The sequence below is a fragment of the Halichoeres trimaculatus genome, unplaced genomic scaffold, assembly GCF_033239565.1.
Source record: "Halichoeres trimaculatus isolate MK-OKI-2021-1 unplaced genomic scaffold, fHalTri1.1 fHalTri1_scaffold_8, whole genome shotgun sequence".
Lineage (NCBI taxonomy): Eukaryota > Metazoa > Chordata > Actinopteri > Labriformes > Labridae > Halichoeres > Halichoeres trimaculatus.
In genome coordinates, this window is record NW_027437186.1 from 12440076 (window position 1) to 12453765 (window position 13690).

Genomic DNA, 13690 nt, shown 5'->3' on the forward strand with positions numbered 1-13690 from the left:
CACCCTTAACTCTAATGGCCATGGTGGCTACTTCTGTCAGGTCTTGTTACTTACATTTTTACTCTGTTTGCACAAATAAACAGCATTCAGTGAATGCTTTGTATGAGCATCACTTTGTATACATCTGCTTTTTTAGGAACCATATGTCAATGAATGTTTATCAAAATCTTCTTTTTTGTCTTTGAAAACACATGTCATTATTAAAGTTTTAGACGGTAAAAAGGGTTTTCAGACTTTTTTAAACAAAACATCTGTTTGTATGGTATCAGAGTAGTATTAGAGTTATTGGACTTCTTTCTCCTCCTTTTATTTGCCTTTTCTTACATTTCAACATTTCACATTTCATCACATTCATTTGATGTTAGTGACTATTTCCTGGCTACAGTTAACAGTGGAGCACTTTCTTCAAAATAAGAATTCAGTATTCAGAAGGGTTTGTGAATGTTACACCTGCTATTATCACAAATAATTAACTGTGTTTCTGTTTCCCCATAGATCTTGGAGCACCTGCCTCTTCTGTTCACCTGCCTGCAGCACCCATACACAGCAGTGCGTCACATGACTGCACGCTGTGTCGGCGTGCTGAGTAAGATCGCCATGCTGGAGACTATGAACAGCTTTCTGGAGTGTGTGCTCCCCTGGTTAGCAGCTATTGGTGACTGCACCAAACAGGAAGGCGCCATCGAGGCTTTAGCCTGTATCCTTCACACACTGCAGCTGCTAGCTATAGTCGCATTTATGGCTGACTGTCTGGATGTTGGTTTTTAAATGTCTTCATGTGTCACAATAATCAATACTAAGGGTAATGCCAATGAAGAAGGGGAAGGCACCGAAATTGTGTCCATCTTTTAATTGAATTTTTGCCAGATAACTATTTAAATGCATTGATACAATATTAACATATTTTTTGTAAATGCCTTCGGTTTTTAACCCCTTTTTTTTTTTTATTATTATTTCATTTCTATGAGCTGGATAAAAAGTCAACACTAGTGTCCTCTGCTAAGGTGCAGTCGAATGACACAAAAGCTTTCACCTTTGTGTAGTAGAAAGAACGAATTCTTGTCCTAATAAATTAATTAAGCAAAATTTAAATTGTGAAGAAACAAAAAATGTCACACCACATCCACTGGGGTGAAATCATGGATCTCCTAGCTGTTTCTGTGTTATTACTACGCAGTTCTTTCCTTGACTCCCATCTCTCCAGGTGTCATGGAGCAGCTGGACGTGGACATTGTTCCCTACATTGTGCTGCTTGTCGTACCAGTGCTGGGCCGAATGAGTGACCCCAGTGACAGCATCCGCTTCATGGCCACGCAGTGCTTTGCTACACTCATCCGCCTGCTGCCTCTAGAGGTAAAAACTAGAGGCTGAAATGCAGCATGAAGAATCTGCAGGCAAATGTCTTTAGCAGTGATAAGTCTTTTTCTTCTGAATGTTTATTTTCATGTCCATCAGGCGGGTATCCCCGACCCTCCAGCCATGTCTGCAGACCTGATCCGCCAAAAAGCCAGAGAGCGCCACTTTCTGGAGCAACTACTGGATGGCAGAAAACTGGAGAACTACAAGATCCCTGTGCCAATAAAGGCTGAACTCAGGAAGTACCAGCAGGTCGGTGAAAATTTCAACCAAAGATGGCTTGTGTTTATCTACTTCGACCAATCTTGTGTTTTTAATGTTGAAGTACAGAAATCTAGTCTAACTTTGTCACCAAACCTTCTCTGAACATCATCCTTTACTGTAAAAGAATGATCTGCTTCTGTTTCTCTTTCAGCCACAGCTCGATGCGCTGGTTATTGATGTTACTTTTCTGTATGTTGCTCCACAGGATGGCGTGAACTGGCTGTCCTTCCTAAACAAATACAAGCTGCACGGGATCCTGTGTGATGACATGGGCCTCGGCAAGACGCTGCAGTCCATCTGCATCCTGGCAGGAGATCACTACCTCAGGTACTTGATCCAAAAAAACACTCTGACTGTTTTTGTTTTGACAGCTACAGCACACTGACTCACCCGTGGCTTCACAGAGTTTATATAGGTGTTGTCCTGGTTTTAACACACTGCAGTGCAACATGTATCATGTTCAAAAATACTGCATCTTAAATGAAATTGACTGAGCACAGCTGAGTTTAGGCATTTTTTTCCATTTTCTTCCTGTTGTTGACTTATAGAGAAATAAAGAAAAAAAAACATACTTCATTAGATCATTTCGTCATGGGCTCTCCATCCTTTGATCCTCTCCACGATCTCTGTCTTTTCTCACCATCACGCCAATATTTCTCTCTCAACACCATGTCTCTTCTTCTCATATGTATGCAGGCCTCACTTACAGTATTAAACAAGCCTGATATTGATTGCCAGGCTCCTCCAGACCCCTCCTCCCTTCGCTGAAAAACACAATTGACTTCTAGATGCAGTAAATTATTTTAATTGAATTGACAATTGACAGACACAGTAACTTGACTGAGTACAAAAAAGGTCTTTTAGAGAGGTTAACATGCCAAAATGGACCAAAGATGTTGGTTCAGCAGTTTTTTTTCCACTTGTTTTCTTGTCTCAGCTTTTTGTAACTATGCTGCTAATATTAAGTTTTAAGATGGGTATTTTTCTTAAAACAACAGAAGATTTCAGGTTCAACATTTATGTGTCTTTGCACCATTTTCAGTTAAATAAAAGCTTTAAGTAACCATCCAAAACTGTTTGTACCAACATTTTAAAAGGAAGTAAAATCCTGTCAAGTAATAAATGTCTTAGTCAAGTCGTGCCACTTATAAAAAGGCACGTAGGGTTTGGCTGAATTGACATAAAAAGGGGAATTTCCTTCACAGCGTTAAGCCTATTATAAGAACAAATTTCTATTCATTTCTGACTGCAGTGAGCTGACCACATGCTGTGCAGCTCAACAACACACAAAGCAGAGTTTGACACATTCAACACCAACACAGACCTGATCTCATTCTGATCTCATTGTTCTTTAAAAAGCTCCTTCATGTTTGAGTAAACCGCACTCAGCCTCTGTCTGTGCGTTTGATGTTTTCTCAGGGCTCAGGAATACGCCAAGAATAAAGCGGCAGACTGCAGCCCCATGCCCTCTCTGGTGGTTTGTCCTCCCACGCTGACCGGACACTGGGTGGATGAAGTGGGCAAGTTCTGCTCTAAAGAGTACCTAAACCCACTGCATTACACTGGGCCTCCCACAGAACGAATGCGGTAAAGATTACTCAGGCTTTCAGAGAGGAAAATATCCTGTCAGTGCTAACAAAGTTATTCTGGCTGCAGATTTTTTTTATCTGAACGAGTGCAGTGAAAGAAAGCATTCTTTATTGTTGCCTTTATTTAACAATTGTGTCACAGTAATGGTTTTTCTCCAACCCTAAATGTTTTTTCCCTTTCCTTTTTTTTTCAGGTTGCAGCACCAAGTAAAGAAACACAATCTTATAGTCGCCTCTTATGATGTTGTACGGAACGACATCGACTTTTTTAGGTAAATTGAACTTAAATGACTCACTGTCCTTGTGTTCTGATAGCAGGCTCTCAATTTATGATGTGTTTTTCCTTTTTTAACACTTTGCAGAAATATTAAATTCAACTACTGCATCCTTGATGAGGGTCATGTGATCAAAAATGGGAAAACCAAACTCTCCAAAGCCATCAAGCAGCTGGCCGCCAACTTCAGAGTCATCTTGTCAGGAACGCCCATCCAGGTGAGGGGTCGGTCCAGAGTTTGGTGTCTGAGAGTTGACATCTTTAGTTTTGTACTTAAAAGAAGTCCCGCTTTTCCTCCACAGAACAATGTCCTGGAGCTGTGGTCGTTGTTTGACTTCCTCATGCCCGGCTTCTTAGGAACAGAACGCCAGTTTGCCGCTAGGTACGGAAAACCCATCCTGGCCAGCCGGGACGCCAAAAGTTCATCACGGGAACAGGAAGCAGGCACGTTTATGATGTCTGATGTTTTATTTTAAACATGCAAAAAGATTAAAAACTGCTTAAACAAGCAGCCAAAAGAGAACGTTAACATACTAAGTTGTTGTTAAAACAGAAAAAGGGATTGATAAGGAACCTAAAATTTTATCTTTGTCAGAGAGAAGTCCTCATCTCTGACCCTCATTAAAATCATGCCTTCTTGCTCTTTTTGGCTTATAGTTTTGAACATTGTGTGTGTTTTAAGCTACACAGTGAAACTATAGAGTGGTTAGAATGTGCTGCAACAGAGTCCAGGTGGTTACTCTCTGTTCCTAAAATGATTTGAGCTGAAGGCAGTTGCCTTTTTTTTATTTTTCTTACTGTCCTGATATCTCCTTCCTGCTAAACGTTCACGTCTCCTTCCAGGTGTTCTGGCGATGGAGGCTCTACATCGACAGGTGCTGCCCTTCCTCCTGAGGAGGATGAAAGAGGACGTTCTCCAGGACCTGCCTCCTAAAATAATCCAGGACTATTACTGTAACTTGAGTCCTCTTCAGGTACTTCATCATTTTTCTTTACCTTCTATTTTATGGATGTAATTCAAGCTGCGTCACTCTTTTTCCTCTACCGCCTCTTCTTTAACTATTTATGCCTTTTTTATGTCTGTTTTGTTTTTGCTTCTCTGTCTGCTCCCTGTATTACCTGCTTCTTCTTTTCACTTCTTTCCTTTTCTTCTATCATGTCCACACACCTACCACCCCCTGCTACCTCTTCTTTCACTATTTTACTTACTCATTGTTCCTCATAATAAGTGACATCACTGGTTTATGATTTACTGATTGGGTACAGGTTTTCTGGAAGATGTGGGATGTTTACGTGCACGGTCATAGAATAAATAATAAGTTGATGTAACAAGCCAATATGTTGTTTCTCTGCTTACAGGTGCAGTTATATGAAGACTTTGCAAAGTCACGAGCCAAAGCTGGTGTGGAGGACAGCATCTCTATGGCTTCAACAGAAGAGGAGGAGAAGCCTAAACTCAAGGCCACGGGGCATGTTTTCCAGGTATAGAAATTTTGCATTTCCCTTTTATTTCTCTGTGAGTCTAATGTGCCTACAGTCAAAATTTCATATTCCTTTGTTTTAATAAGTAAAATAAGTTTAAGTTTTAAGCGTTCATTTTATAAAAACATTGTTTTTACACACTTTTTTATTTAATAGAGCCTTTTCTAAGTATGATCATGTGGTAAATGTTCCTGTATTTCTCCCTCTCTATTCTTCTAGGCGCTGCAGTATCTGAGGAAGCTGTGTAACCACCCGAGCTTGGTCCTGACCGCGCAGCATCCAGAGTATAAACGTATAACAGAGCAGCTGGCAGGCCAGAACTCCAGTCTACGAGACATTCAGCACGCGCCCAAACTCTCTGCTCTCAAACAGGTAGATCACTGCTTTACATCACTTCAGCTCAATCAAGTGAGGGGTTTATCAAGGCTCCTCAGTGTCCATAGAAAAACTGATTTCTTTTTTTTTTTTTTTGGATAAAAACAAAGTTAAAAACCATTCTTTTATTATTGAGGTCTCAATGTGTAGTTTTTTATGTAAGACACTGAAAAATGTTTGAGGATGTGTTAATTTTTTAGACATTTCACGTCCTTCAATGTAACTGCTGCACATGTGCATTGCAGAGGGGATGGTCTAAAGGATACATCATACAGTCTGAAGTTTGAAAACAATCTGCATTCATTCCTCTGGAGTTGTTGATACAAGACACGTTTTTTTCTGCTCTGTGTTCCAGCTGCTGCTGGACTGTGGTCTTGGTGGCGGTGGAGGATCAGAAGGAGGCACAGAGGCTGTCGTCGCCCAGCATCGTGTGCTTATCTTCTGTCAGCTGAAGAGTATGCTGGATATCGTGGAGCATGACCTGCTGAAGCCCAAACTGCCGTCCGTCACCTATCTGAGGCTGGATGGCAGCGTGCAGGCCGGCCTGCGTCACTCCATCGTCTCAAGGTCAGCGCGTTAAAAACCATTCGATCCACTGGTGACTTGATGAAGATGAAAGGAAAGTTTTCTCATCCAAAGACGGAAACTTTTCTCTTGCAGGTTTAACAACGACCCGTCCATAGATGTGCTGCTGCTGACCACGCATGTAGGCGGTCTGGGTCTGAACCTGACTGGTGCAGACACGGTGGTGTTTGTGGAGCATGACTGGAACCCCATGAGGGATCTGCAGGCCATGGACCGAGCCCACAGGATTGGACAGGTACTGAGCGTGATAGGTGGCAAAGCGAAATGATGTTCCTCTTCGTTTATTCGGATCAAAAGTAGCCTCACTTTTGGTCACTGTTCTTCCTGACAAATTCACCTTTTTGCACAAATCTGAAACACAAGAAACAGCATTAATAAGTTTCAAAGAGGAGTCTCAGATTTCAGCAATGAAACCTTTTTTTCCCTCAAACATAATGGTTTCTTGTTAAAAAAAAAGTCTTGTCTCATTTGTATTTTGAAATCCCAGCTGCAATAAAACACTAATGTCTCCCACAGTGGGGTGTTCATCACTGTTTCCCTGATGAATAATTAAACAGCCTTTGAACAGCGCTGGATTGTGTGACACTGCTGCTCTTGTCTGAAACCAGTGAAGCAAACTGAGCCAAGTGAAATTAACTTGGCAGGGCAGCTCTGTCCCCGTCTCGTCTGGTGCATTCTCCTAACGCTCTCATTGTGTCTGTGTGGTGCAGAAACGGGTGGTGAACGTGTACAGGCTGATCACACGGGGCACGCTGGAGGAGAAGATCATGGGTCTGCAGAAATTTAAGATGAGCATCGCCAACACCGTCATCAGCCAAGACAACTCCAGCCTGCAGAGCATGGGAACGGACCAGCTCCTCAACCTGTTCACGCTGGACAAGGTGAGACATCGTATCAGACGCTGTCTTCAGTCCAACTGATCATTCTGATACTGCAGGAGTTAGTGATGATCACAGCTTCTTTATCAGACAAATAACGCTAAACTTTTTAAATTAAGGTAATACACAGCAAAATGATAATTTGATATGGACATGGAGCATCCTGTCTAAGTAGTCTTCAGCCAGGGACATTTAACAACTAACCTGTAGTAAGTAAAATCAAAATGCATGTTAGAATAGAGTAGAACTTTATTGTCATTGTAACAAGTACAACGAAATTTAAGTCACAGCAGCAATCAAGAAAACAAAAATAAGAAAGTGCAAAAAGGTCCATAAGAAAATAGATGATAACAGCTTGTACAGCATTCTCCAGTTCAGCCAGCCTCCACCTCCACAGGGTCCAGGACTGAGCTTCTTCAGCAGTCTGTTCAGTCTCTGTCTCCTAGATCCTGTCTGCTCACAGCAGGTGAAGCTCTTCCAACATGGCGTTGGTGTCTGATGTTAGCTCTGTTAGCCATGAATGTGAATAGCATGATGCTACTCTGTCTTCTGGTATTCTCTCTTTTGCTGGGTTAACACGGCTAGCTCGTCCATCTCATTAGAGATTGATCTTACGTTCCCAATAGCTATGGATGGAAGGACAGGTCCATATCGTCACTTCTTAGCTCACCTGAGAACCAGCACATTGTCTTGACCTCCTTCTCCTCACCTTGTTGGAAAACATCAGGCCTTACACCAGTTAGCATTGACATGCTACAGGCTGCTAACAGCTGAGTTCACACGTAAACAATGCAGCCATGGTTACATGTAGGATCTCCACACAAACTCAGGAGAAGAAGTAGTAAAAATATCACTGAAGACACAAAAAGTTTGGTGTCCATGACCAACAAATGAGCCATACAAAGTAATGATCCACTTCAATACAAAGATTACAAAAAACGGACAAAGAAGAGAGAGCTGCTGCCAAAGGCAGCCATAGCCAACAGGGCAGCGCCTTGCAACAAAGTTAAAGTTTGGTTTGAATGACAAAATGTTTTTACTGTCTGTGGAGAGGAAATGAGATCACTGAAAGCTTTTTGCTCCCTCTGCTGTAAATCGTACATCATGACTCCATAAACGAGCAAACGAACAAAAAAAGCTCACTTCATGGACTCTGCTGTCTCGTGATGAGGTACAGAAACTAATCAAACTCAGAGGTATTCTTTAGCTTGCAGTTTTGTTTTCTTATGCAAGTACAAAATGAAGCTAGCTTAGTTAAAGCAATTTTATAAAATGCTTCATAAATGCCACATATATTCTTGGTAAATATATTGATAAACAGGTGGAGTTCTGACATTCAGTCTCACACAGCGATCAAAAACACATCTGATATGTTTATACTCCAAACACTCACACCTCCTCATGCTTACTGTGCTGTTTTTTCAGTTAACCATACTTCACTTCTGCCCTGTGGTTGTGTTTCAGGGTGAAAAGGCCGAGCAGACGGCGTCAACCTCAGGGAAGGCCTCCATGAAGTCTGTGCTGGACGGACTGGGGGAGCTTTGGGACCAGCAGCAGTACGACACAGAGTACAACCTGGACACCTTCATGCACTCGCTGCAGTAACTCTGCAAACCCTCCACCCTCGTCTACTCCTGTGCAGCTCTATCTGCTGACCCAGCTGGACCTGGTCAGAGCTGTAGGAGAGCTGCTGCAGATCAGCCCGTTTCCTGTGGGTGGACTTGGGACAGTTAGTAAAGTTAGGAAGTACACGTCCCAAAGCAATAACTGAACACAGGAAAACTCAAATTCTGTTTCAGTGCTTTCAAATGGTTAGTCTGAGGCTGTGTTTCTGAACGCTGTAAAGAATTCAATCTGTTATTTCTTCAGTATTTCAAACAGCCCCTCAGAGTTTAACCATGAAACCACTTTGTGCCACCTGTAACATCTCCAGTGTTACTTCACACATCCTGCATTCATTAGCATCATAATTACTCCGTCACTGTTTCAGCACCAGGTGCTGCATCCACCACCTGCTGCTTTTCTCCCATGATGCATTGTCAGAGTATCCAGCGTTAAACCCTCTTATCTCCCTCATCTTGTGTTTTTAAAGCACTGCGACGCCCCGTTTTGTCTGTCAGCAGCTCTCTGACTGGTACAAACATGTTTCTGTTCAACAAAAGGGAAATGGGTCAGAGTGGTGACAGGATGACTTTCATCACCTACTTCTCACAGCACCTCCATTGAAAGACTCTCCTCCTCCTCCAGAGGGCGCTGCCGTGTCCACTCACTCCAGGAGAGACTGTCCACATGACCTGTGTGTGTGTTTGAGAGATGAATGAGTGTGTCCAGCTCTTCCACACGTGGTGTCAAAAACGAGCACTTGAAGCAACGTTACAGAGACTGAACATGGGGCCAAGATGAATCTGGTACCTGAGAGATGCCACAAGTATTTTAACAAGAAAAAAAAACAGACTTGTACATATTTCTGTAACTGCTGCTTTTTGTTTATGATTGTGGAGTTGTAATAAATTCTACAGACCTTTGAACAAATTGTTCCTGTTTTCATTTTCCTTCATTTCAACACATCTAAGAATATAAATGAGACAGAAATGAAACCTTACATCAGGCTGAAATATAACTTCACAAGATGCTCCACAGTCCTCGTGATTGTACAGACAGCTGCTGCTCTCCTAGGCTCTAGAATTAAATTTATGATTTTATTCTCATGAATTTGTGAGATTAATCTAAAAAATTACTTTGTTTTTTTTTTAAAGTGACCCTAATCTTTTAACCTTACTAACCTACCTAACTTTGTAACCCTTTTTTTTTCTTCGGTTGCTAGGCGCTACCCAAGTAGCTGCCTGTTGCAGCAGCTCTCTCGTCTTTGTCCGTTTCTTGTAATTTTTTCGTCTCTTTTTCGTAATCTTTGTATTTGGAGTGGATCATCACTTTGTATGGTTCATCGTCGGTCACGGACACCAAACTTTTTGTGACTTCGGCGGTATTTTTTTACTACTTTTGCTCCTCTGTTTGTCTGGAGATCCTACATGTAACCATGGCTGCATTGTTTACATGCGAAATTAGCTGTTAGCAGCCTGTAGCATGTCAATGCTAAATAGTGTAGGGCCTGATGATTTCCCTCGAGCTGAGGAGGAGGAGGTGAGGACGACGTGCTGGTTCTCGGATGTGAGCTGGGAGGTGACGACGTGGACCTGTCCTTCCATCCATCATTGTTGGGAACGTGGGATCTAGCTCCGGGGGATGGACGAGCTAGCCGTGCTAACCCAGCGGCATCATGCTGTTCACGGACGTGGCTGACGGAGCTGACATCGGACGCCGCGACACATTGGAGGAGCTTCGCCTGCTGTGAGCAGACAGGATCCAGGAGACAGAGACTGAACAGACTGCTGGGGAGGCTCAGTCCTGGACCCTGTGGAGGTGGAGACTGGCTGGGCTGGAGAGTGGTGGACGGGATGTCGTCATCTAATTTCTTATGGACATTTTTGCACTTTCTATACCCTTTCTTACTTTTGTTTTCTTAAATGCTGCGGTGACTCCTGAATTTCCCCTCGGGGATAAATAAAGTATTTTCTATTCTATTCTATTCTATTCTAATCCTCTGTCGTTGGGTCCAACTGTCCCTGAATTGGAGAAGTGGAGCAAGATTCTGTAATGCAATCCAGTAATCAGAGCTGGTAAATATATCTCTAGATCATGGATTGCAACAAAGAAAAAAAAAAAACATAAGCAGAGCTTACTGCACATTTGTTTTTCTTCTGTCTTTTGATGACAAGACGGTAAGATAAAAACTGAGCTGTTTATATCCACCAATAAAAGCATCAGTAAGCTTGTTAATGGTAAGAGAGTGATGGTATCACAGAGGGACAAAAACTGAACAGATGTCAGATGACTTCTTTTTTTCCCAACAATATTTTTATTGAGTTTTGAATTTGCTTCCAGGATGTACAGACAAAAGCGTACTCTGCCTGTCAGGTCTGTATAAGATCAGTTGGTGGAAATCAAAGTAAATCACGTGTAAATATGGTAACAGAAACAAATGAGAAAGAAAAAAAATGTAATAGAAAAGCACTTACTCAGACCTCCACCAAGCATATTGTGATTGCCAGGCAACACTTAAGTCCTACTTTAATGTCATACTCCCTTTCAGCAGACTGTCTGCTACAATTTGGTGTTAGTTGCAGGTTTGTGGGATAATTTTTTACCTGTCAGTGTTGAAAATTGTGATGACTCACTACATATTTCATATTCCAGATCTTAGTATCCACAATATTACCAGGATCTGGATCGTACTTTTACATCTGTCAGAAATTATGGTGATCTTGTCTTGTATTGTTTTGCAAAGCAATCCGACCATTTATCATGGCGTTACATACACATATGGTGAAAACAGCCCTATCTCAGGCATAAAGAATTCTTTAAAAAAAAATGCCTGGATCCAGACGGTGATCTGGATCGCCTCCAAATTTTAATCACTTCTTCCTTATCTCATTTTGAACATTTCCTGAAAATTTCATCAAGATCCATTCGTTACTTTTTGAGCTATGTTGTTCACAAACAGACAAACTCTCCAAAAAAAACACAACAATGAACAGTAATATACATATAAATGAATGGAAGCAACAACAATAACAAAAAAGGCTTCCCAATTTTAACCTGGTTTAGCCTGAATTATTTCTTGTTAGTGCAAGATGATCAAACTCAAAATTTACATTTGGCACAGGGTAGTGCATAAAAGAGTCCAGTGTGTTTTGAAATTGTGGTAGTTTACTCTCTAACATGTAAGTAACTTTCTCCATAGGTAAGATTGTGGACGTTTCCTTAATCCAGTCAATGAGTTCTGGTTGCCACTGCCTCAGCCACTCAATAAGGATACAGGGATCCACTGTATCAAAGGCTGAGCTGAGGTCCAGCAGCACCAAAACAGAGCATTCACCAACACCTGAAGACATCAAAATATAATTGGACACTCTCAGAAGAGCTATAAAATAATACAGTCCTCAACTGAGCTGCCCAATAGCACAAAGGTGGATTTGGGCACTTGAGGCCACCTCTATCAAATGGTAGGTACAAGAGTGATAAACGTAACCTTGGGCGCCTTTTATTCCACAAAAATCGTACAAACACTTCCTTTAGGTGTGAGAATAAATGGTGGCAATGGGATGTTGTGGAACAAATAAAGAAGTGTGGGCATAACGTTTGATTTAAGAACACTGATTTTTGTTACGAGTGACAAGGGCAAGGGGTTCAATCTGTCTATAAAAGAGTGACTGAGTCTACCCTGAGGGTGTAGTTAACTTCAACAATGTCTCTTAAACACGACAGTATTTTGATCCCAAGATATGTAAAACACTCTACTGTTGGAGAGGGTTTCCCGCATTGTTTCTTTCTTCTGAGTTCAGTATCATTACTGAAGATTTATCTTTGTTTACTTTATATCCTGATATCCTTCCAAATGAGTTTATTAGATCCAGCAAGACTGGAATAGAGTTTTTCCAGGAAGAAAATGACACCATCAGCAAATAAAGCAATTCAGTGTTCAATCAATATTCGTATTACTGGAACAAGAATCAGCACAGGCTGACCTTGGATATCTGCTTTTTGGGAAATCATACCAGTGAACTGATGAACTAGTAAATAAGTTATTACCAAAGTCCTCTTTCACAATCTTTGACTTGTCATCTGCATACTGTCAAACCATCTGTATTACTGGAACCTATGAATCTTGCAACAAATTTCCTCTAAGACTGGCTCAGGCTGACATTGGATATCTGATTTCTGGGAAATCAGATGAGTGGATCCATCGCGACAAAACATGGAGAATCAAGAGTATGGTCAAGAAGAAGAGTAAAGGTTGCTATCAACGCATCCTGGGTTTCATCACACCTCAGCAGAGCATAAACTGGCCTGACTGCATAAATGCATCAAATTTTCCAAGCACTGGGTGCATTTAATGAACATAATTTTTAGAATTCCAAAATTTCTGAATAAAAAATCCTTTTTATTGGTCTTATGTAATATTCTTTTTTTTTTTTTTTTTAATTATTATTACTTTTTACTAGATACTGAATTTGGGGTTTTTGATAACTGAATTACTTGAATTTCACATTTTGAGAAAAATGAAAGCCACAAGCTGTGATAAGCCGGCCCTCGCCCTTTGAGACAGCCACTGTATTTGGAGCAGGATTATCACTCAGATGTCTCTAGCAGTTCAGATTGGGACCTGAAGGAAGATGTGGCGTTGAATAAAGGGTTGCTGTAATAATTTTTGTATAATTTTGTGTTTACTGCAGCCATGTGATAATGTGTGTAGCTGCAGAAGGTTGAGAGTTCCTGAGAGGCTACAGATCATTCAGTACAAAGGAAGAATAGACACCATTAACAGGAAAGGTTTTGCTTGAAATCTAAATAATTAGTCTTGTTTACCCATATTTTACCAAATAGCTGCTGAGTGTCTTTGTTGAGTTTTCAGCAAATAACTGCATGAGTGTGCTGGGTGTGTGGGATGTGATAGAGATAGAAGAGGGTTAGAGAAGATAAAGAACAGTACCTAGGGAGGAGACAACAATTCTAACAAGGCAGTATGAATGTGTGTGAGTGTGCATTTAATCTTTCTTTATTAGGAAATCACTGGATGATGCTGGGAAATGAGAGAAGACATCACTGGTTCACCCCAAAGATAACGTTTCAGATCAGTAACTGAAGGTCTAGAAAAGGCAGATCTTCAACAATAAAAGAGTTTAAGGGCTAGAAAACTGGGTTCTTTCCTTAAAGGTCCCATATCATGCTCCTTTTCTGCAGTTTAATATGGATCATTGATGTCTTCATGAAATGGTACTAACATGTTTTGGTCCAAAAAGCCAATAAATCAAGCACAGCAGCATTGT

General features: G+C 41.2%; 1 protein-coding gene across 1 annotated transcript in view; it reads left to right on the forward strand.

Annotated features, from left to right (window-relative positions):
* The window catches only part of btaf1 (BTAF1 RNA polymerase II, B-TFIID transcription factor-associated), a 31828-nt gene extending 22509 nt beyond the window's left edge, over window positions 1–9319 (forward strand). Inside the window, exons 24-38 of the mRNA XM_074675674.1 lie at window positions 496–697; window positions 1205–1353; window positions 1456–1608; window positions 1826–1947; window positions 3040–3207; window positions 3404–3481; window positions 3572–3701; window positions 3786–3927; window positions 4327–4457; window positions 4843–4965; window positions 5185–5337; window positions 5696–5907; window positions 6001–6160; window positions 6636–6806; window positions 8268–9319. Of these exons, the coding sequence (XP_074531775.1) occupies window positions 496–697; window positions 1205–1353; window positions 1456–1608; window positions 1826–1947; window positions 3040–3207; window positions 3404–3481; window positions 3572–3701; window positions 3786–3927; window positions 4327–4457; window positions 4843–4965; window positions 5185–5337; window positions 5696–5907; window positions 6001–6160; window positions 6636–6806; window positions 8268–8408 (2235 nt within the window). The 3' untranslated portion in view covers window positions 8409–9319. The remainder of the gene's footprint in view (window positions 1–495; window positions 698–1204; window positions 1354–1455; window positions 1609–1825; window positions 1948–3039; window positions 3208–3403; window positions 3482–3571; window positions 3702–3785; window positions 3928–4326; window positions 4458–4842; window positions 4966–5184; window positions 5338–5695; window positions 5908–6000; window positions 6161–6635; window positions 6807–8267) is intronic.
* The last annotated feature ends 4371 nt before the right edge of the window (window positions 9320–13690 follow it).